The 22,977-nt window shown below is 52.6% G+C and overlaps 1 protein-coding gene across 1 annotated transcript in view; it reads right to left on the reverse strand.

The window, feature by feature from the left end:
* The window catches only part of VWA5B1 (von Willebrand factor A domain containing 5B1), a 72,905-nt gene that overhangs the window by 29,159 nt on the left and 20,769 nt on the right, over window positions 1–22,977 (reverse strand). Inside the window, exons 3-11 of the mRNA XM_042244675.2 lie at window positions 20,733–20,885; window positions 19,218–19,437; window positions 15,054–15,199; window positions 14,045–14,176; window positions 13,351–13,475; window positions 9,050–9,226; window positions 4,125–4,235; window positions 1,802–2,004; window positions 753–867 (exon numbers count right to left, since the gene is read on the reverse strand). Coding sequence (XP_042100609.1) covers window positions 753–867; window positions 1,802–2,004; window positions 4,125–4,235; window positions 9,050–9,226; window positions 13,351–13,475; window positions 14,045–14,176; window positions 15,054–15,199; window positions 19,218–19,437; window positions 20,733–20,885 — 1,382 coding nt within the window. The remainder of the gene's footprint in view (window positions 1–752; window positions 868–1,801; window positions 2,005–4,124; window positions 4,236–9,049; window positions 9,227–13,350; window positions 13,476–14,044; window positions 14,177–15,053; window positions 15,200–19,217; window positions 19,438–20,732; window positions 20,886–22,977) is intronic.

Below are 22,977 nucleotides of genomic sequence, written 5' to 3' on the forward strand. Positions count from 1 at the left end.
CACCACTCCCTGGAAGCCACCAGGCAGCAAATGAGCAGTGCCTGGCCTTTCCACCCAACACAGATGATCTAATGGGCAACTCTTGCTCCAGAGATCCCTGGTGGATTGGTTAAGACCTTGCCAGACCTGCACTGACATCTGAGGCTCTCCCTGCTCAATTCTGTTTCCCTCCTTCCCTTTCACAAGTGCCTCATCTGCATGGACTAAAGAGTTTTCCTCCCTGTTTCCTCTTCCCTTCCACAGATTTTAATCCCTCAAGAAACCTCTTGCTCTTCAGCTTTCTTGTTTCTTGTCCCTGGAGGATATGGACCAACACAGAGACTCTCTTAGGGCTGGATTACTTGTGCCAATTATACAGGACATGGAGAGAAGACTAATTGCCTTGATGTCTTCTGGGCCCTTTAGATTCTTCTGAGCCATCATTTATCATCATCAGGAACATGTCCAGAAAGGACCCCAGACACAACTCATATCCAAGAGGCAGTGATTCCTTTGGCAGCCCCAATCCTACCCACCCAGAATGAATGGAACATATGACCCAGAGGATGGAGACAAGGGCATCCAGTGTCCTGCACTAACTCCAGAAATTGCCCACTCTGTGCCTCCACCTGTGATTCTCCCTGAGGTGCAATGTGGCCTAGTGGAGAGCTCAGATTTGGGGTGAAATCCCAGTTCCACCACTGAGTTGCTGTGTGGCCAGTCTGGGCTTCTGAGGTTCCAGCACCAGAAAAGACTGAGGTCCTTCTGCCTACCTTGGGTTGCAGCCGCTCCCCCTCCTCCAGGAACTCAGCACTGCCCTTGGACACAGTTGCCAACCCTTTCACCAGTCTGTGGCAGACGTTGGGTCCAATTCCAAAGCTATAGCACCTGGGAGAGGGGGAGAAAAGAGACTGGTACTTCCCGCCTTCTCTGCCATTTTGTCCCCTGATAGGAAAGGGGCAGATCATGAGCTATCTCTGAGCTGGCCCTGGCTTCAGGGAGAGGGTGAGGGAGAAGGAAGAAGGGCATCCATGGACACTCATTCACACATGGACAGCCCATCACCTCCCACCCCAGTGCAGAGCCAAAGCAGGAAGGCCTTCCTCTGCTGAGGCTGCTCTTTGCGGCCTGGATGCAAGGTCATGAGCATCTTATCCTTCCTGAACTGTTGTGGGGAAAAGGCAAACTTTGAAGTTAGCCACACCACCAACAAAGGTCCGTCTAGTCAAGGCTGAGGTTTTTCCATTGGTCATGTATGGATGTGAGAGCTGGACCATAAAGAAAGCTGAGCGCTGAAGAATTTATGTTTTTGAACTGTAGTGTTGCAGAAGACTCTTGAGAGTCCCTTGGACTGCAAGGAGATCCAACCAGTCCATTCTAAATGAAATCAGTCCTGAATAGTCCTTGGAAGGACTGATGTTGAAGCTGAAATTCCAGTACTTTGGTCACCTGATGTGAATAGCTGATTCATTTGAAAAGACCCTGATGCTGGGAAAGTTTGAAGGTGGGAGGAGAAGGGGATGACACAGGATGAGATGGTTGGATGGCGTCACAGACTCAGTGAACATGAGTTTGAATAAAGTCTGGGAGATGGTGATGGACAGGGAGGCCCGGCCTGCTGCAGTCCGTTGGGTCACAAAGAGTTGGACACGACTGAGCGACTGAACTGAACTGGACTGGACACCACCCTGGAAGCAAAGCACTGGAGGAATTGTGGGTCCTTGCCTTTCCTTCTGGCATTTTCCACATTACCCCAGGTCTGGCATCCCCAGCCCAGGGCAGCTCAGAAAACCCGAGCCCTAGACCTTCAGCCTGTGCCCACCTGGTGGAGAAGGCGTGGTTTCGCACCAGCTCTAGCACCTTCCCGGTGTTGTTGACGGCGCCGTCTGTGATCAGGAAGAGAAGCCTCGGGCAGCCTCGGAGCACTGGCTGCCGGATGACCCACTTGAGCGGGGAGAGGATGTTGGTGCCACCCATGTCAGCTCGCATTTTCTGGATGCTATCACAGGCCATGGCCAAGTTCTCCTACAGAGAAAGGTCAAGGGCAGGGAGGTCGTCCCCAGGGCCGTCATATGGCATGGAGACGCCCAGCACCTGGAGGATGAGTCATTTGTTGCCCTGAATTTTAGTTCATCCTCACTGGAGTTGACTCCTCTTCCTGGTTTCATCTCTGCCCCACGTGCAGGAAGAACAGGTGGTCATTTTCTGGTGTGAGCTGCCTAATAACACCATCTACCAATGTCCCAGATGCCACCACTCACAATGTATTAACTCGCTGTTGCCCTTTCTTTTTTCCTCTTTAAAAATGTAAACATCCCTGGAAAAGGTAGCACGTCAGATCCTGATTGCTCAGCACAGAGGAGGTTTCCTTTTCTGATGAGTGAGGCAAGAGGTGTGGCGGAAAGACCAGTGGTCTAGAAATCTTAAGACTCGAGTCCTGGCTTGACTGGTGGCACTAAATTCCTAGGATCCTTTGAGGAAGCCATTTCTGTCATCTGGGTTTCAGATTTCCGCCCTTGTGGACCAGTACTGTGAGACCCAGTTGGCCAAGGGTTCCTGGCATTGGATGGATGCCACGGAGCAAGGACAAATTCCTGCTGGATGTCACACGCCCTCCTGATCCTCACTCAGGAAGAAGCCCTTCCAACAGGCACACTTGGAGCGATGGAATATATCAAAGTCCTCAAATGTATATGTACCCTTTGAACCAGCAAGGCTAGAAATTTATTCCAAGGGAATCATTAAGGATGGATGCAAGGCCTTTGCTGCAAAGATAACTACATAGAAAAAAATGGGGACAATTTAAATGCTCAGCTGCAGGGGTTTAGTTTAATAAGTCAGTCTATCTGTGCAGTGAGATACTAGGCAACTACTGAAATTATGTTGCAGATTAATACTTACTGGCCTGGACATATGCTCAGGATAGGCTGTTCTGTTAGAAAAATAGGTTATACAGACAGTGTGGGAGGGCTAATCCTATCTTTATTGAAAATGTGTGCAAATGCTTAGAACAAGAAGGGATTTATACTAAGCTCTTAATGTTTTTTTTTTCTCTTTTTTTCTGACTACTGATGGGAGGTTTAAAATTCTTTCTTTTCAGCTATCTAGATTTAAAAATCATGGGACAATCAATATATATTATTTCTGTATTGAAGAAACCCATAAAGAAGTTATTTTTAATTGAAAAGGGGTTGCTATGTCCCTCTTTTCTCGTTTCCTGCACCTTCTCCCCCTCTTTCTCTTTCCCTCCCTCCCTTCATTTCTTCCCTCCTTTTTCCCTTCTTCCATCCATCCCTCCACCCTTCCGTTCCCTCTTCCCTGTGTCTAGACCTGTACAGGGACGCACCCCCCTCCTCCTTCTTTTTGGCCTTGCTGCACAGCTTGTGGGATCTCAGTTCTCCAACCAGGGATGGGACCTGGGCCACAGCACTGAAAACCCAGAATCCGAACCACTAGGCCACGAGGGAATCCCCTAGGATGTTCCCATTCTGAACATCCTGCTGGGGCCAAGGTCTGCTTGTTCTAAACTGTACCTCGTGGTTTGGAAATCTTGAGAAATCGTAAGATTTCTAGACTAGGTCTTTCCGCCACACCTCCTGCCTCACTCATCAGAAAAGGAAACCTCCTCTGTGCTGAGCAGTCAGGATCTGATGTGCTACCTTTTCCAGGGATGTTTACATTTTTAAAGAGGAACAAAGAAAGGGCAACTGTAAGTTGGCACGTCATGAGTGGTGGCTGTGTGGAGCTGTTGTGGAGCACCATTCTCAGCCCCCTTGCCCGCCTATTCCGTCCTCTGCCCCTTGCCATTGACGCCTTCACTCAACCTTGCATGAGTCCATCATTCTTATGAGAGGGAGGCTTGCGGGTGGGAGGCCTAAGGCACCCTCTTCCCTGTGCTCCCTCCCTGAGCACACCCATACTTTGCCCCACATGTTCCCTATTTTTGGGAGGGGGAGGTCAGCGATGGCCTGCAAGGGGAGAGCCTCCCCTATGGTTCTCTGCTCCTGGCCTCACCAGCTAGGTTCTACATGGGGTTAGGGTCCTCTGAGTGCAGGCCTTAAGGTTACCTCCTCTTTCCTTTCCCTCCCTTGCCTCCGCTCCTCACCACCCAACCCCTCTTGGTCCCAACCATGCCCCCTCCTTACCTCACTGTAGGTCTGACTGGAAGGGAAGAGGGTTTTAAATGTGGATCCAAACCCAATGATGTTGAAGAGGCAGCTTGGCATGAGGCTCTTAAGAGCCACCAGCATGGCATCCTAATAGGGAAGGAAGGAACTTTTAGGGTTCCAGAAGGGGTTCTTCCCTTGGCCATCACAGAGCAAAGTTCTCATACCAGCACAGAGGCAGCCTCCAAGGTAACCTTTCACCCTCTGCCTGCACCTGATATCGCTTCCTCCCCCAGAGCAAGAAATTCACTGATGCTGACCAGAGGCTGGGCCAAAGCCATCATCATAAAACTCCTCATCCGTGTAGCAAGTCTCAAAGCCATTCTGTTAGAGCTTGCCAGTTCCATTTCACCTCCTATGACCCTGAGCGGTAAGGAAAGCCGGAAGTACGCATTCCCTTCCGCCAAAACAAAATTGACATCTAAGGGAGATACAGGGCCTGGTCTCGCTGGCCACGGAGCAGGCTTCTGTCTGGCTCTCATCCAGGGCCTTTTGGATCAGAACCGCTCCCCCACCACTATCATGAACAAGGGATACATTCTTAGGAAGAGTCTCTTTAGCTCATCTGTTGACCGCCCAGAATGTACTTTACGTGCATTATCTCACATAACCTTCACAATAACTCTTTGAGGCAGGCACCGTATCACCCTCATTTTATTCAAGAGAAAACTGAGGCACAGAGAGGGGGAGTGGCTTGTTTGTGAGCATCTGGATTGTAAATCAGTGGAGCCGGGACTCAAATGTGTCGCTCTGACTCCAAGCCTGTGAACATTAAAGGGTCTGAACCTATTTGACCAGGCAACACCAGGAGACCTTCAGCAAGGTGTATTCTAAAAATAATGATGCAGAGAGAAGGTGGAGGTGACACGTGGGAAGATGACGCTATCGATGACGCCGACGATACGACGCAATGATCAATGTCAAGCAGTCACTATGTGCTAAGCACTGTGTATCATCTCTTTTCCTCTCTATAATATATATTATAGCATAGTGGTTGAGAAGATACACTGAAGTTAAACATATCTGGGTTTCCATCTCACCTTTACTAACTTGACCTTGGGTTAGTTATGTTATTTTTCTGAACTTCAGCATGGCACACAGTAAAACATTCAGTAAGCGGTTATTATTACCTACCCTGTCAAATACATATTAATAAAAATACCTCCGTTTTACAGATGAGGAAACTGAGGAATTGCACTGGATCATAAAACCTAAGAACAGGGCTGAGGCTTTCAAAGCACAGCACTGACTGAGATATTCAGTCATGTTGTCTCTGCCTTGGCACAGAGCTCGGGAATGAGGGGCTTTCCCCCACCCTCACGGAGTTTATTGATGGCATCCCAGGGATCTCGGCATAGCTTCACAGAAACAAACTGTTATACTCCAAAATGTAGACGGAAACAGTTGCAAGTAGATACTGGCAACGTTCACACCATATGGTCTTTCAGGCTCCATAGCCCTGCAGCCCCTCTCCCACTCTGCTTTGTAAATATTAACATCAATGTTCTGTCCATCTCCTTTTATTACTTGTGTCAATACATTTTGTTTTTCTGCAAAAGAAGTCAATATCTGTTTATTTTTTCATTAGCTGCTAATGTGTATTGCTGCTAGCAGGAGACTCTGCTGATCCCTACAGACTGTCTCTGCTCCCACCTATTACAATTTTTAAAGCCATGTTTTTGGCAGCAATTGGTAGCTGAAGAAGGAGACCAGCTGCAGGAAATTAAATTGACTGAACTTTGCCTTTTGGCGTGACTGTTTAGATTTCTATTCTCTCTTATATCCCAAAGCCTAGCTTTTCCAGAAACTTCAACCTAATGGGCCACCGAAAGACTTAAGCAATCCCCAAATGGCCTCATTGTCAATGGGGAAAGGGACAGTGGCTTGAGTAATTTCTGTGACTTTTTCTAACAGGGGCACGTTTAGCAGAATGGGCTGTCCCAACACAAAGCCATTTGTGAAAGGATGACTGTGAGCTCCCCGAGCTGACCTGGAAAAAGAAAGCATGAGAGACTCCAAGAGGACAGGGACTGACGCTCGAGTCAGAGCTAGAGAAAGCTATTGTCAGGGAATTCTAACAGTAGGTCTTTAATTCAGGAACTGGATTTCCACTCATTAACAAACTCCATTGAACTGGTAGTAACTGCCTGGAACACCAAGCCGAGAAGGATATACAGATTGAGACCAGGCTCAGCATTGAAAAAAAAATGTCATGGTCAATTATATTTTTATATGAAACAGAGATGAGTATTTTTTAATGATAAAAGGTACAATTCACAAAGAAGATGGACATCATAAACCATTGGAGATCATGGTCAATTACTGATGTCTGTCTGGGCTTGGGAGAGGGGGAATGGAATGGGGTGTGACATACGCTTGCCCTCCCTGAATGAATCCTCCCTTCTCATCAAGAATAAATGAAGCCCAGAGTTGAGAATCAACTTGTCCAAAGCCACATAGCAAGTCTGTGGCAGAAGTGACCCTGCAACCCAGGCATTGCTTTTCCCACAGAGCTATGAAGCAAGAATAACAGTCAGAGAAGAGAGCTTTTCTTAGTGGAAGAGTCTGCATAATCCCCTGCCAGCAATGTAAGGAAAATGAGCACCAAGTCAAGACACAGAAGGCTCAGGTTCTTGCACCAGCTCTGTGATGTTGGCAGAACACTTAGCCTTCTGTGAACTCAGTTTCTTTACTTGGAAAATGGTGGGGAAAGAGGATTAAATGCTCTCTAAGAGATGTTTTAGGTGTATGATCCCATGATACTCTAAGGTAACTGAGGAGATGTCTTACAAATTGGTACAGTTGTGCAATGGAATACACATGGCCCCACAGGCCTGATGCGTGCTTCAGCACTCTAGCACTGTGGACAGCTCCCCATCTTGCTGCTGCCTTTGATGGTGGGCGGCTGCTGCTGCTGCTAAGTTGCTTCAGTCATGTCCAACTCTTTGCATCCCCAGAGATGGCAACCCACCAGGCTCCCCTGTCCCTGGGATTCTCCAGGCAAGAAGACTGGAGGTGGGCAGGGATGGGGAAAAGGTACCAGTCCTGCACCTGAGTGTCAAGAGGCCTCAAACAGGAGCTTGGATCTGACATATGACTGCTCTGTCATACTTCAAGAGCAAACCCAGTCATGGCAAGGCTGAGGAGACCTCATGGATCCCACGTAACCCCCCCCCCCCAATTCCCTGCTGATCCTGTTGCCTGGAAACAAGAGGCTGCTCCAAGGACAAGCTAGGGGGAGGGATAAAATTTCAGGTGACAGCAGAGCCCTCTCCTTGGTCCCTCACTCCTTGTTCTCTTGAACTGTAATCCTTTACCTAGTTCAGTAAACAGCGACCAAGGGCTCTTGATGCAAGAACACAGAGCTAGACCCCATGGGGAGAGAGAGACGAGGGAGATCTGCTCTTTCCCCTCAATAAGGGAATAATTCCAGAGAAGGAGGCAGACATCTGTGCAACTGGAAATACGAGGAAGAGGTGGATAATGCCATAATTGAGGTGAATGATCTTCTGAAGGAGACGGGCTGCTTCTGAATGTGTGTGTGTGGGGGGTTATTCTTCTTTCACCTGCACTCCTTCAGAACTCTCCAAAGCATCAAGACCACACTCCCGGGAGCGCTTGGTTAGCAGCGCTATGAGCCTCACTGAACTGTGAGCTTCTGGTTTTTCTGTTTGGTTTGGCTATGCCAAATGGTGTGTAGGGGCTTTGTGCTCCAACCAGGGATTGAAACCCATATGAAAGCGTGGAGTCCTGACCACTGGACCACCAGGGAGTTCCCCACTGTGAGCTCCTTGAGGGCAGAACTGTATTTACAACCTGCCCTCCCTGGTAGCTCAGACAGGAGAGCGTCTGCCTACAATGTGGGAGACCCAGGTTCTATCCCTGGGTTGGGAAGATCCCCTGGAGAAGGAAATGGCAACCCACTCCAGTACTCTTGCCTGGAAAATCCCATGGACTGAGGAGCCTGGTGGGCTACAGTCCACAGGGTCGCAAAGAGTTGGACACGACTGAGCGACTTCATTTCACTTCACTCTTTCCAGACAGTAAAGAATCTGCCTGCAGTGCAGGAGACCTGGGTTCCATCCCTGGGTCAGGAAGATCCCCTGGAGAAGGGAATGGCTACCCACTCTGGCATTCTTGCCTGGAGAATTCCATGGACAGAGGAGCCTGGTGGGCTACAGTCTGTGAGGTTGCAAAGAGCTGGACATGACTGAGCAGTTAACACTTTCACTCTTTCCGGATTTCCAAGCATTGGGGCTTTGCACATATTAGACATTTGAAAAACAAAAAAAAAAGGAAAGATAAATCAAATCATTTCACTGGATTCGACACATTCCTTGATGGCGGGGGGCATATCTAATGAACCTCTGATGTCACATGGTAGAAACAGACAGATAGGGGTTTAATTTTAGACCATGACCTTGGGTACATTACTGAAACTCTCAGGATGGGCTTTCCCATTTGGAAAACGGTGACAACTGGACCAACCTCACAGGATTACTGTCTGGATTAAACACCAAGCTGTGCATTAAGTGGCTGCACAGAGCCTGACTCAGAGCAGGTCCTCAGCAAATGCTAATTTCCTTCCTCTCTTCTCTATATCCCTCTCCACTGAGTACTTAGTGAGGCATTTTAGCCAGAGCAGGCACTCAACAGAGCTGTGGAGAATTCCAAGGGGAGTTACTGATGACTTCATCCTTTGAAAATGGACAGCAGTTAACCTCTGCTCATATCACTGAGCAGAGAGATCTCTGTCTAAACTGATTAAAAAAAAAATTGCTCGTCATGTCTCTTAGCCAGAGATAGTCACTTAAGGAAGTGGCTCAGGTGTGGAAGGAGAAAGTGCTGAGAAGCTGGTTACCCTGGAACCCTAGATCCTGGGGGTGGGGTCCTTGTAAAGGTACCTTGACGCATTGGATGTTGGTCCCATTCATACTGCCACTCCTGTCAACAAGGAAGATAAACTCCCCGCGGGTCTTCCTCAGGTTCGGCTGGACCGATTGGAGGTCGGGGCAGAAATTGAGCATGATGACGGAATGGTGGGGGATGTCCTTGTGAAGGCGTTTCCGGATGATTTCTGTCTAGAGGAGAAAGGAGAACTCTCACTTGAGCATTCAAGGGGCCCAGAGCTACTCCTGGGGGCTCACCCTGGTGGCCCCCATCACTCTCCAAGTTTGATCAGAATCCCACTCATCCTCTGCGTATAAGACTTCCAGGTGGACCCTACCTGGCTCTTCTGCTAGATGCTCACAGGTTGCAATAGCGACAGGGACTTTGGAGGCAGGAAGACCCTGGGTTTGAATCTCAGCTATCACTGTCCAGCCGTGTGATGCTGGGTCAGCCCCTCCTCAGGGTCTGTTGCTTCTTTGGAAAATGGGACAAATAAGGCCCATTTCTCAGGGTGGTTCTGAGGGTGAACTGGGCTGGCCTGCAGATGGGAAGGCCCTGACACACGTGCAGGCCCTCAGCTGAACAGCGGTTCCTTCCCCTTCACATCCAGGGATAAGCCCCTCTCGGGCCCACCTTGGCTTCTCTGGTTTACCGACTCTCTCCACGGATAGACTTCCCACTCGCGCTTCAAGCCTCACCTCTTTGGAAATCCTGCCCCCATCTTCAGTTCAGTCGCTCAGTCGTGTCCGACTCTTTGCGACCCCATGAATCGCAGCACGCCAGGCCTCCCTGTCCATCACCAACTCCCGGAGTTCACTCAGACTCACGTGCAACCATCGAGTCCATGATGCCATCCAGCCCCCATCTTACATGGACTTAATCACCTAGTTTCCTTGCCCATGAAATGAGGACAAGAGTACAAACCTCACTGAGTTGCATGGACTAAATGCGACACTTCTAGGGCACCGCTCAGCAGAGTAACTGTTGCCAGACAGCAACCATTGCCACTCTTGCTATTTGCCGTGGGGACCCAGGCATTTCTCACACTGTGAGTTTTTTGCTCATCTCTCTGTCTCCCCTCTAACTTGGGGGCTACTTGAAGGCAGACCATGCTTGAGTCTCTTGCGTCTCCAGGGCTCCATGTAGAGCTTGGTATAAAGATGGGCTCAGGAAACGTTAAAGGAAGGATACCACCACGATTCTGTATCTTTTCATGGATTCTCTTAGCTGGCCTTGTCCTGCCGCTACTGAACTGTCTTTGACTGTTGCAGTCATCTCTGCACCAAATCCCGTTTTCTCCATCCTCACTGCCACCCTCTCTCACCCGCCATCTTTCTCCGTCTCTGACTGTCTCTGTGTGTACATGTCTCTCTGTCTATTTCTCAGTCTGTCTGGGCCCCTTCCTCAGTTCAATAGATGACATCATCACCTGCCCAGTGGTTTAAAGCAAAGACCCAGGAGTCATCCTTGACCCCGCCCTCTTCCTCATTCTGTGTATCTACTCCCTCAATAGACGACCGCCAGTTCTGTAGCTCAAACACCTTCTGAACGCGCCCTCTTCCCTGTCCCCACTGTAAACACCCAACTTGGGCTTCCCTGGTGGCTCAGATGGTAAAGAATCCGTCTGCAATGCAGGAGACTTGGGTCTGATTCCTGAGGCGGGAAGATCCCCTGGAGAAGGGAATGGTAACCCACTCCAGTATTCTTGCCTGGAAAATCCCATGGACAGTGGAACCTGGTGGCTACAGTCCACGAGGCTGCATAGAGTCAGACATGACTGAGTGACTAAACTTTCACGTCACTCTCTTTTTTCAGGACCTTTGCCTGGATCTGTGCAAGAGCCCCTTCCTGGCCTCCTTCCTCTCCTTTTTTCCCCTGTGATCTGTTCCATGCAGAGCAGGCAGTGTGATCATTGTTACTCTCTTGCTTAAGCAACAGTGTCCTCTCATTCCCGTACCAGGGCTCATGAAGCCCCTTATGGATTGACCCCTGCCTGCCTGTCCACCTCGTGTTTGCCCCACACTTCAGGCCACAGGGGGCACATTTCTGTCTTTCAAGCACATCACCATTATTCCGCCTCCAGTTCTTTGTACATTCTCCCAGGGTTTCACAATCCAGCAGGTCTCATTTTGAGATAAGCTTCCTCTAAACACTTGGCGGAACAGCGCCCAGGACTCATCACTCATTATCCTACCAGCCTGTTCTAGGTCTTTCACAGTCCCTGGTCCTTGCTTAACTGATCTTGCTCATTTGTTTGCTTCTTGTCTGTTTCCCTGGGCTAGAGTGTAAGCACCAGGAGGAAAGGATGAGACATTCCCGGTCTTCCCAGGGCCTAGAACAGAGCCTGATGCCTAACAGGGCACTTACTGTCTGTTGAGTGAATAAATGAGCAGATGAATCTCTGGGCTCTTCTGTCCGCTACTGACCTGTGTATCATTTTTTTTATTTTTCAGCCTGTCTCTCTTTTGACTCTGCTTCTCTCTGCATCTCCATCTGTGTCTCCCTCTGTGTCATTTGCCCCCACTTTGTTAAATCACAGTTTTTGACAGCTCAGCCCACCCAGCTCTCCCTGATTGATGCTTCTGGGTGCTCACCTCCCTCCCTGGTGAGGGATCAGGTCCTCCCCTCCCACAGGGAGGTCCTTAGCCAAAAGCTACTGCCCAACAGGGCTCTCTAGATGACAGAGCCCGAGGCAGCAACGGCCACATCAGTGACAGGAGCCTGATTTTTGCCTCTCGGAGGGTCGGGGGTGGGGGCCTCGGGCTGAGGATTCTCTGATGTCTCCTTGAGCTGCCATTATCCAATTACAATAAACTCATCACTTCTTAGCAGCTGCGGGTTGATGCCTGTCATCCCTGAAGCTCATGAGAATACAGGATATTTGCATAACCAACCCAAGGTGGCAAATTAATTCTCATTTGCTCCGGCGGTCCCAGAGCTAATTGATTTAAGGCTTGGCAGGCAGGCAGGCAGGCAGGCAGGCAGGCAGGGAGGCTCACTGCTGACTCCCCCTGCTGCACGCTGCAGTTCTCGGAGCTCAGTGGCACCCCAGCATTGCCACCCCTACTCTGAGAACCCGGCTCCAGCCTCTTCTCCCAACTGACTCATCTGGGGGCACCTCTGGGAGGGCAGATGTTTCCAGCAGGGTCTCCAAGGTGGGGGTGGGCACTGAGCCATCTGTACCTTCCCTGTGCCATCCCCCATCTCCCTCCAAGCCGGGGCCTTCGGGTGGGATCTCTACCAAAGGGAAGGATGTCAGCTGTCGGTTTTCTCTGCATTCCTGTCTGTTCCTCTCCACCGCCCTCTGCCCGTCAGACCAGCAGGGGCCGGAGGGGCCCTTACACTCAGCACAGCCACCCCACATGAGCGGGGCAGTGTCCTTAGCCTCAGTGTCGCGAAAGCCAACTCCCTTTTCCCAGCTCACCAGTTATTGTGGGTGCTAAGCCGCAGTTTTCTCCCCTAAAAAGGGAGATGATAAAAAGCAGTGTGCCCTGATTCTTGAGCCTACCTTGGCACTCAGGACCCAGGGCGGTGTGCGGTGACACCAGCAGGAGGGAGACTGCGGGGGTAGCTTATGGCTGAGGCTCGGCATCTACTTACCCCCCTTCCCCACCCCCCTTCCCCACCCCCAGCCCCTGCTGAGGACCCCCTTATCCTTTAACTTCATGGGGGAGGGGCGGGCTGAGGGAGAGGGTTTCTCTGGCTTCCCTGACTCTGCCTTTATTCTTTACCTAATAGCAAGCAATGATCCCAGAGAAAGGCAAATCAAGAGACCCATTCAGCAGGTGGGTAAAGGGAGGCCCAGAAGTAGAGATGGAGCCATGAGGGCACCCAGCATAGGGCCTTGGTGCCTTTCGGGGGCAGACTATCCTGAAGAAGACCAAGGTCGTTTCTGCCACCAGCCTAAAATTTTCCTAGCTTAGGCACCTTGATGGGCTTCCCTGATGGCTCATTGGTAAAGAATCCGCCTGCAGTGCAGGAGACCCCGGTTCAATTCCTGGGTTGGGAAGATCCCCTGGAGAAGGGAAAGGCTACCCACTCCCGTATTCTGGCCTGGAGAATCCCATGGACGTACAGTCCAAGGGGTCGCAAAGGGTTGGAGAAGCCTGAGTGACTTCCACTTTCATGCTTTCAGGCACCTGGATGGCCCCAGGAGCAGGTGGCCTGGCAGGAGGTGGGATCGTCAGCTCGCTGTGCGACCTTGGCAAGTCACCCCACCCCACCCTGGGCCCAGGCTTCTCACTGGCCCAGCGCAGGCCCGGGGCCCAGCGCCACCCCGGTTCTGCCACCGCTGACGCTGCTCAGCCGCTCTCACCTTTCGCTCTGCGCTGCTGTCCTTCTTCATCCCTCTGATGAAATCTGCTCTTCCCTTCAGGTGCTGGTCAAACTCCCCCAGGGTCATGTCCCCTTTCTCCATCAGCACATGCGGCACATGGGGCTCTGCAGAGAGGAGACGGCACTGTCCAAGCGTGAGGGCAACGCGGGGGACCTTGGTTGACGGGGGGATCTTCACTGTGGGGAGGACTCCCAGTTGGAAGAGGGGGATGGGATCCCTGGCCGCTTGAGGCGTGTGAAAAGACTCCTTAGCTGGGAGTCAGGACAGTGCGTGACTCGACTTTACCCATCTGTAAAATGGGAGTGATCCTGGGCTCTAATCTTTCTGCCTCTTGACATTGAATTCTTAATGAGATAAAAGAGTTGCTCCCTGGGGGTTCAGAACTGTTGGGGTCTCACCAAGCTTAGGTGTTCAGCTGGCCTGAGAGCAAAGTGCCCTGATGGGTGGATGAGACAGTGGGGCCTCAGGAGCTGAAATGGGGCAGGAGACACTCAACTCTGCCAACTAGAGCCGCGTTGACACAGAAGCAAGTAGTTGGTCTCCTCTCCTCTGCCACGTAGCCTACCCTCTCCCTGGCCATGGGGCGGAGGCGGGCAGCTGTCTGTGTGCCCTGGGATCAGCACCTCCTCCCTCCCACTGGCAGCCTTGGGGGCCCCCGCTGGGTGCACTGTACCGCTGGGGTGGATGAGGATCTCCACGGGCCGGTCGAAGGTGTGCCTGTTGGCCAGGGTGACGATGATGCTCTCAGCCGAGCTTGCGGAAGGGGCGGCGTCGGCTCGGATCTCGTGGGTGGGACTCTCTACCCCTGAGTGGCGCAGAAAAATGGGATAGGTTCAGGGGTCCCCAGAGAGAGAGGGGCTTGGTGGGGGGACCGGGAGACCCAGGCCGGAGGTGACTGCCACTCCAGCCCCATCAGGGGCTCCTGGCCTGCCGGTGTGCGAAACTGTGGACAGCCCTTCTCAGTCTCCCTGTCTGCAAATTGGGAGCTTAGCTAGGTCGGATAACCTCTCCCGCCCTGACCCCGGGACCCAGTGTGGGTTAAAGGGGTGGCTTCCTCTCAGGCCACAGAAACAAAAGGAGCTTCACGCTCCATCAGGGGGTACTCCATAAACGCCTCTCGTGTTGGGATGTCGGCTTGCTCTGGGAGAACACTCATGGACTGAAACCACCTTCTTTTAAAACCTTGACTGGGAGCGGGAGGGGAACCATCAGAACAGGGGTGCCTGACTCTGGCTCCCAGTTAGAATCACCTGGGAGCTTTTCAATGTTTCCGGTGCCCAAGGCTCTCACCCCAGACCAGCGTCATCATCAGAAGCTCTATGGTGGGATCTAGGTGGCTGGATTTGGAAAGTTACCCCACTGAGAGGACCCCCACCTCCACCCCAGGGGAGGACCCAAGAAGCATCTCTGTGGCTGTGGCCTCCTGGAAAGGATCTTGGACCTCTGACTTTGGACTTCGGACTGCTAGGCCCTTGTGGACATTTCCCCAGGGAAGCCATCGTGGGGGGTGGTGGGGCCAGTCTTGAAATCTGTCCTTGGGAAAGTGTCCTGTCGGGCGGTAGGTTGGCCGCAGGCTGTCATCCACCTGGGCCGGCCAGCTTTCCCTCCTTCCCTTCCTCTCCCCACCCCGGAACCTGGAATCTGCTTTCCAGCCCCATTGAGGTCTAGGCAGCTCTGCTCACCTGCGAGCAGGCAGGGCCCACGGATCTCCAGCTGGAAGTTGAACTCGTATTCCATGGGGTTGGACACGTCGGTGTCCAGGAGAGTCGTCAGGCATAGTCTGTTCCAGGAGTCCAGGGCCCGGCTGCCAAAGCAGTGCTTGTCTCTGCTGGGAAGGAGGCCGGGAGGAGGGGAGGGGGGAGGAGACTCAGCAAGATGGGAGCACTGGCCTCAGTTCCCACACTCGCACTTGGCAGAGCATACATCCTCACCCAGGTCTCTCGGACTCGGCCGTGGGACAGTTTTCATAGCGTCACATCACATCTGGAATCCCTGCTCTGTCTCTGGGAGCTGGGGACCCCTGCCTGAGCCACTCCTCCTCCGAGTCTTGGTTTGCTCGTTGAATAGGGATACGATGACGCAGCTGTCTCTCTTGAGTGCTTAGCAAAGTCATCTGGCCCTCTGTCTGTTGTCCCTCACCCGGGCTCTCATCCCGCTCTATTTCCCTCCACTCCACGGCCTTGCCCTCTGAGGTTTCTGTTCTGAATATGCACAGAGCATTGTAAGAGACACCATGACATTTGGTTGAAAAAATGGCATTGTGTTAGGAATCTCATTCAGCGGCTTCCCTTTTTTTTCCACCCAGTGCTGTGTTTTAAAGGTCTGAAAACCAAAGTCTTTGCTGCTGCTGTGATTCAGCTTGTTTTCCTGGTGGCTCATCCGTAAAGAATTTGACTGCCGATTCAGGAGACTCGGTTCGATCCCTGGGTGGGGAAGATCCCCTGGAGGAGGAAACGGCAACCTGCTCTAGTATTCTTGCCTGGGAAATCCTATGGACACAGGAGTCTGGCAGGCTACAGTCCACCGGGTCGCAAAAAGTCGGATGTGACTTAGTGACTAGACAACAACAATGGTACGACCTGAGGGCCTCTGTTATATTGCCCTGGTTTCTTCCTGCCTCCACCTCACTGTGTCCACAGGCCTCCCCCACGAAGATCCTCATCTGTGTGCCGTTTCTGGATGTATGGAAGGATTTCTCTGGGATCCCTGGGTCAAAGCACACACATCAAATACCACCAGATTACTTTGCAAGGTGGCTGGGCCCGTGTTCACTTCCGGCAGTGAATGAGAGTTTCCCTCCTCACCCTCACTAACATTTGGTATGGCCTATTTTTCTTACTTTTTCTCATATCACTCTATCTAAGCCACTGTTTCCTTGGAATTTGATGCAGGCAGGTGTCTGCAGCCCCCGCAGTCCCAAGGGTGCCTCTGTTACCTCTTTCCTGCTGGAGTGGGCAGGAATCAAAATTTACCAGGGCCACCTCAGGGGAGCTGTGCCCTCCCACGTATCTTGTTCCTTGACCCACTGAGGTCTGAATGTCCCCAGCTCTGCTAGGTCCTGCCTCTCAAATGTACCAGGCTTGCATTTACAAACGCACTATGGCAGCGTTTGCACAGCTGACCCACGAGCTGTGTCCCCTGGCCCGGCACTGGCTGGTGTCAGCAGCTTCTCTGTCGTGCCGGCGAGTGTCCTCACCCTAGACTTCGAGGCCCTCCATGATCTGACTCCGGCACTCCTCTCCCGTTTGCGATGTTCATACGCGCCTTCCTGCTGCTCTTCAAACACACCAGGCCTGGCGCTGCCTCAGGGCCTTTGCCCTTCCTGCCTGCTCTACTCCTGGCTCAGAGTGTTCTTCTCCAGATGATTTCCATGGCTTGCTCCCTTCATTCAGATCAGGCCTCAGATGTTGCTTCAGTTCAGCTCAGTTGCTCAGTTGTGTCCGATTCTTTGTGACCCCGTGGACTGCAGCACGCCAGACCTCCCTGTCCATCACTAACTCCTAGAGCTTACTCAAACTCATGTCTGTCAAGTCAGTGATGCCATCCAACCATGTCACCTTCGGTCACCCCCTTCTCCTCCTGCCCTCAGTCTTTACAGCATCAGTCTTTTCAATTAGCCAACTCTTCCCTTCAGGTGGCCAAAGTACTGGAGTTTCAGCTTCAGCATCAGTCCTTCCAGTGAACACCCAGGACTGATCTCCTTTAGGATGGACTGGTTGGATCTCCTTGCAGTCCAAGGGACTCTCAGGAGTCTCCAACACCACAGTTCAGAAGCATCAGTTCTTCGGCGCTCAGCTTTCTTTATGGTCCAGCTCTCAGATGGTGCCTAAGCCCTGACTCTTCTAACGAGCACCCGCCGCATCTGTCCGTCTCCAGCCTCAGTAGCGATTGTCTCCATAGAACTCATCACCTAACATATGACATATGTATGAGCTTATTTCTTTATTGTCTGTCTCCTCTATTAGCATGCTAGCTCCTTAAGGGCAGGGACCTTGCCTCTCTAGTTTACTGCTGTATTCCCAGCACCCGAAACAGTGCCTGGCCCATGTGTGTGCTCAGTCCTGTCCCACGGTGAGTGTTTAATTGCTATTTGTGGAATGACTGAGGCGCGCCCTCCAGGCTGGCCCCTTATGGGAGGCGGCAGTAACCTCTCCCCGCCAGCCTGGCCTTCAGTTCAGTTCAGTTGCTCTGTCGTGTCCGAATCTTTGCAATCCCATGGACTCCAGTGCGCCAGGCCTCCCTGTCCATCACCAACTCCTGGAGTTTACCCAAACTCATGTCCATTGAGTTGGTGATGCCATCTAGCCATCTCATCCTCTGTCATCCCCTTCTCCTCCTCCCTTTCCCAGCCTAGCCATGGATCATCCCTTTAACCTGTGGTGTCTAGCAGTCTGTTGACATTGTCCTCTGTGACCCAGTGGGCACGTGCTCCCAGCTGTCCCCAGAGCCCTGCAGAGTATGTGTATGAAACTCCTGGATATGTACAGTGTTTATATCTTCCCAGATTTCAACTTGACTCAAAGATTCAGGACAAGAGTAGGCGAGGGGGAGTTAAGGAGTTTGTTGTTTAGTCACTAAATCATGTCTGACTCTTTGCTACCCCATGGACTGTAACCCGCCGGGTTCCCCTGTCCATGGGATTTCCCAGGCAAGAATGCTGGAGTGGGTTGCCATTTCCTCCTCCAGGGGATCTTCCTGACCCAGGGATTGAACCCACGTCTCCTGCATTGGCAGGCGGGTTCTTTACCGCTGCGCCACCAGGGGAGACCAAATGATAAGCTGCCTCAAAAGATATCTCCTGTACGCAGCAGGCCTCTTAAACTGGGCTTCCTCTCTCCCTGTGGAGGAGGTGCTGGTCCCCCGGGTCCACAGGTGGGGAACTAGGAAGATCCCTGATCTCAGCTGCAGGTGCCTCAGGCTGTAACCCCCTTTGCCCTCCTCCCCACCGCCGGGGAGAGTGCAGAGAAACTGCTGCGATGTCCTACCCGACCCTGTTGAGAACCGTTGTTAGTGGCTCCTTATTGCTCTGCGGAGCAATGCAGAGCTGGCCAGGGCCGCAGGGTGTCCTGTATCTCTGCAGCCTCATCTCGTATCACCTGTGCCTCAGTTCCTCTCTCGGGCCCCGTCCCTGCTGCCTCAGGGTCTCTGCCCCTGCCGCTCCACCTCTAGGAACGTTTCTCCCTGTGCCTCATCTGTCTGCCTCCCGGCTCAGCCCTCAGCTGACATTCCACTCCTCCGAGAAAACTGACCTGGCCCCTGGACCGCCAGGGGTTGGGTCCCTCGTTTACATTCTTAGCCAATGAACGTCTCTTCCATTGCACTTTCGCATAATTGATTACGCGCGCAAGTTCACAAACAGTTCACATTAGTTGTGTTATCGGCTGGATAATGATCTCTCCCACCAAGTTCCGAAAAGGTCAGGAACCGTGTGCGTTTGTGCCCTCTGTGCTCCTAACAGCCCCCAGTGTCTAGCACGTCGCGCGTGCTGAGCCGTGTCAGTCGTGTCTGGCGCTTTGGGACCCCATGGACTGCAGCCTGCCAGTCTCCTCTGTCCCTGGGACTCTCCAAGCGAGAATACTGGAATGGGTTGCCATTTCCTTCTCCACTAGCACATAGTAGGTGCTCCAAAAATGCCTCTTGAGTGCATTAAAGTATAAAGCCTGGATATTCTGATCCCAATTCCAACACTTCTGATCAGTACCAACATCAGGCATTTCAGGGAGATTCTTTGACAGTCTTCGAGAGGTGGCTGCTACAGAGCTTAGCATCTCCGCATATCCTCTATCTTCCCCCACACCTTGACCCCCCACTCCACGAGCCTGGCCTTATCTGGCAGGGCTCCTCACCCGTGGACCTGCTGGCTGGGGGAGCCGGTGCTCTCCGTGCAGAACTGGGGCACGGTCGGGGCACAGACAGCAGGCAGCTGGACCCGCACAGCCCCGCTGGGCAGCGTCGGGAGCTCCGAGGAGGTGCTGACGAACACGGTGACATTCTCCATCGGGGCGATGGTCCCCAGGTTGACCACAAAGAGGATCCGCTCCAAATCCTCATCCAGAGCCACCTTTCCTGGTTGGCAGGAAGGAGGGATAATGGAACGTTTGCAGAGTGGTTCCTACGTGCCAGGCCTGGAGTCAGGGGCCATGAGCCCCTCCTCTCTCATCCCCTCTAAGCTTGCTGCGTGTTGGGTTAGAGGAGCTTGTGCGCTGATGGGAAAACTGAGGCTCAGCGTGGGGGTGTAATGAGTTCAAGTTATTCAACAAAGAACTAATTCTTGAACCAGGATCTGCACCTACGTGGGTCTGGCGCCCAGCCTGTGTGCTCTGCTCTGTGCGCTGCCGGGCGTGGGAGGCTGGGACCCACTCACCCCGATGGAGGGTCGCATCTCCATCTTCAGACTATGTGCCCCTAGGATTTACTCTGGAACGTCTCGCCTCCCTCAGAATCCGTGCTGTTTCTTTTCATCTGAAAGGCCCATCCCTCATTATTTCTTAGCCCATCTTATCCACCCACCCAACCCCTCCACGAAAACCTCCCTGGTCCCAGTGTGGCCCCTTCCTTTCCTCCTCTGACATGACCTGGACCGTTTTGGGCATGGCCACGTTCAACTTCCTCTCGCAGTCACTCCCTGGCATGCCCTGGCGATTCTCCCAGGCTGCGGTAAGTCCTAAACTCTTGGGGGGCAACTTTACATCTTACACAGCATGGGTGTTCAAAGGTTCTTGAACATCGATGATCAGGTGGAGAAACTTCATTTCCATCACAGACCCAATAGTGAGAATCTTTTATATCTTAGGATCCTTGGTCTGGACGCAAGCCTTGGCTCTGCCACTAGCATGCTCTGTGACCTTGGGCTGGGCACTCCCCCTCTGAGCCTCAGTATCCTCCACAGCAGGAACCCACGGCCGTTGTGTGAGTACCGACTCTGCATCAGTGACAGTGATGAGCGTTCTGCGCGCTCTTTGTCGAGATTTCAATGGACTATTAGTTACATTTTACAAAACAAGTCTTCATTTCTTATCTAAGCTTGCAAGCAACAGGACTGGCAGTCAAATCCCGGTATGCCTCATTCTACAGCCTCTGAGCTTAAATGATAATATGCCTTTCTGGTTGTTAGAGATGTCTTAAATACCCTTCGCTTGCCTCTTTGACCCTTACCACTCTTCCCAAGTGAGAGGAGAGACAATTGCCCGTTTTACAGACAGTAAGGTGAAGTTCAGAGAGGTTAATTACTGGGCCACGGTCACACAGGATTCCCGACTCCTAGCACAGTGCTCTCTCTACGCGATCCCACTGCTCCCCTTTCGGTCTGGCGAGACTCCAGCCACGCCCAGGCCCTGCCACAGCCCCTCCAGCCCTCTTACCTGCGACGGTCGCAGCTCGAATGCCGGTAGCCTCAAAGTGGCCGCCCTCTATTTTGGCTTTGTCCTTGATCTGTACCGTCACAACACGGTCCCCAATGACCGCCTCAAAGCCGATCACCGTGGTGTACTCGTCCAGGGGGTACACGAAGAGGCCTGGCAGAGCAGGGCCCAGGGTCATGGGGTGACCCAGTGCCGCTCGGCATGCCCGCACCCCTGGCATGGAACCAGAGCCCCTGGCCTGCCGTGTGAGGGCACCGTGGCATTCATGCCACTTAGAGGGCTCCCGAGGGGCCTCGGGCTGGGCGCCCCCCGGCTCTAGGGCTGGACAGGACGCGTAGAGTGGCAGGCTCCACATCAGTGGCGGGGTAGTACAGGGGCGCTGCTCCCCCGTCCCAGCCACCTCTCACTCTGCACCGAGCTGCAAGCTCACCACGCCACCCAGTACTCTGCCCACCTGCCCCACCCTCGCGGCCCCAGGGAGTAGAAAAGAGAATGAAGAGACCGAACCTCTAAAACAGGCAGCCTCATCCACCCGCTTCAGGAGCTGCACTCACCGCGGGGCGGGCGCCAAGATCCGCCCCCGGTGGCCCTGGCCTGGGGCTGGTCTCTGCTGCGTCTTTGGGAGAAGGGGGCGCTCATGCGGATGCCTATGTGGACCCTGGGCCTCTGAGAAATGTCCTGACTACCTCCTCCCCAGAGCATCCGCCTCCACCTTCACCCCAGGTTTTAGATTCCGCCATCCTTCTGGCTCCGCTGGTGTGGCCAGGGTTTCTGATTTCTCAAGAGAGAGCGGCAATCTGGATTTCTATGTGACCTGTTGTGTGGGCCTAACAAGACACTTCTGTGTGGTGGATTATCACCCGTGGTGCCCAGGAGCTGGTCTTCGGAGGAAGAGGACTAGGGTTCTAATCTGAGCCCTGCCCGCTGCCCCAGTCTGGTGACATTCAGCATCTCGAAACCTCGGAGCCCCGTCTGAAAATGGGGATGATAGAGTCAAACTCAGGGTCCTTATGAAACTGGGAGGAATGCCCACCGTTTACTAAGCTCCATCCCCCACGGTGTGCGTCCTACGTTTTCATGCCTCAGTGCAGCGCTTCTTACACTTTGAGAAAACAGGAGTCACCTGGGGGAGGGGGCGGGTCTGGTTAAAACACAGATTCTGATTTAGTAGCTCTGGGGCAGGGCCCAAGATTCTGCGTTTCCAACCAGCTCTGGGTGATGCCGATGGCTGGGGGAGCACGCTCGGAGGACTGAGGTCTTATCTCATTTAATCAGCCCGCTAACCCGGGGGCAGCACAGTGCCAGGACCATGGCGAGCTCTCCATAAATCCCAGTTTCCCATCCCTCTGAGCCTCAGTCTCCTCATCTGTAAAATGGGGGCACTGGTTTTCCCACACTTGGAAAGCTGAAGGACTGTCTTACAGCTGTTCAAGTAATATAGTCTCTTAGGTTCCCCATCAGCCTCACATTAAGCTATCCTCTGTAGGTTTCCTGAAACAGAGGGACTGGATCTTTGTTCTGCCTGGAAGATTTCTTTGGGGAGGAAAGTTTCCCTTGTAGGTTTCTTTTGGGAACTCAAAGGATTTCAGACACTCAGGTCAGGTTGGAGGGTTGGTGCCCCAAGAGGTGAAGTTTGGGAGTCAGGAGGCCCCCATCACTGTGGATGAGAAGGGATGTGAAGTGTAACTATCATTTATACAGGACCTTCCTGGCTAGGCTTCCGGTAACTCCCTTACTTACATGCAAAGACAAGAGCACAATTTACAAACAGCTCTCGCAGGGGAACGTCGGTACACACTCCTGACTGCCGAACACTGATGACTCACATTCGCAGACTGTTTTCCATTCCACGCTGCCCTTCCTCACGCATTACCTCATCTGCTTCTCCCTCAAACCCTGGCATCCAGACAAACACGGGAGCATCCTGATGTCGAGAAGGACTGCAGCTTCCCCAAGGTCACGGGGACAAGAGCCACGCTTAGCACTGGGAGCTCCTGGCTTCCAGTGAGTCCGGATACCTCTCCTCCTGTGAGACTCCCTGGGAGATGTGGAGAACTGACTATCTGACTGGTGGGCGTGATTTGTGGACATCAGTAGGGCTGGGACAGGGCTGGGGTGGAGCCCAAACCTGGGTTCAAATCCTGACATGACTTGCCCCCAGCTTTAAGACCTGTTGGGCAGAAATGGTATTCCTACTTTGCAGGCGGGTAAACCGAGGCTCAGAAAGGTGACGTGACTTGTCTGA

This window comes from Ovis aries, chromosome 2, assembly GCF_016772045.2.
Source record: "Ovis aries strain OAR_USU_Benz2616 breed Rambouillet chromosome 2, ARS-UI_Ramb_v3.0, whole genome shotgun sequence".
In the NCBI taxonomy this organism is placed as follows: Eukaryota; Metazoa; Chordata; class Mammalia; order Artiodactyla; family Bovidae; genus Ovis; species Ovis aries.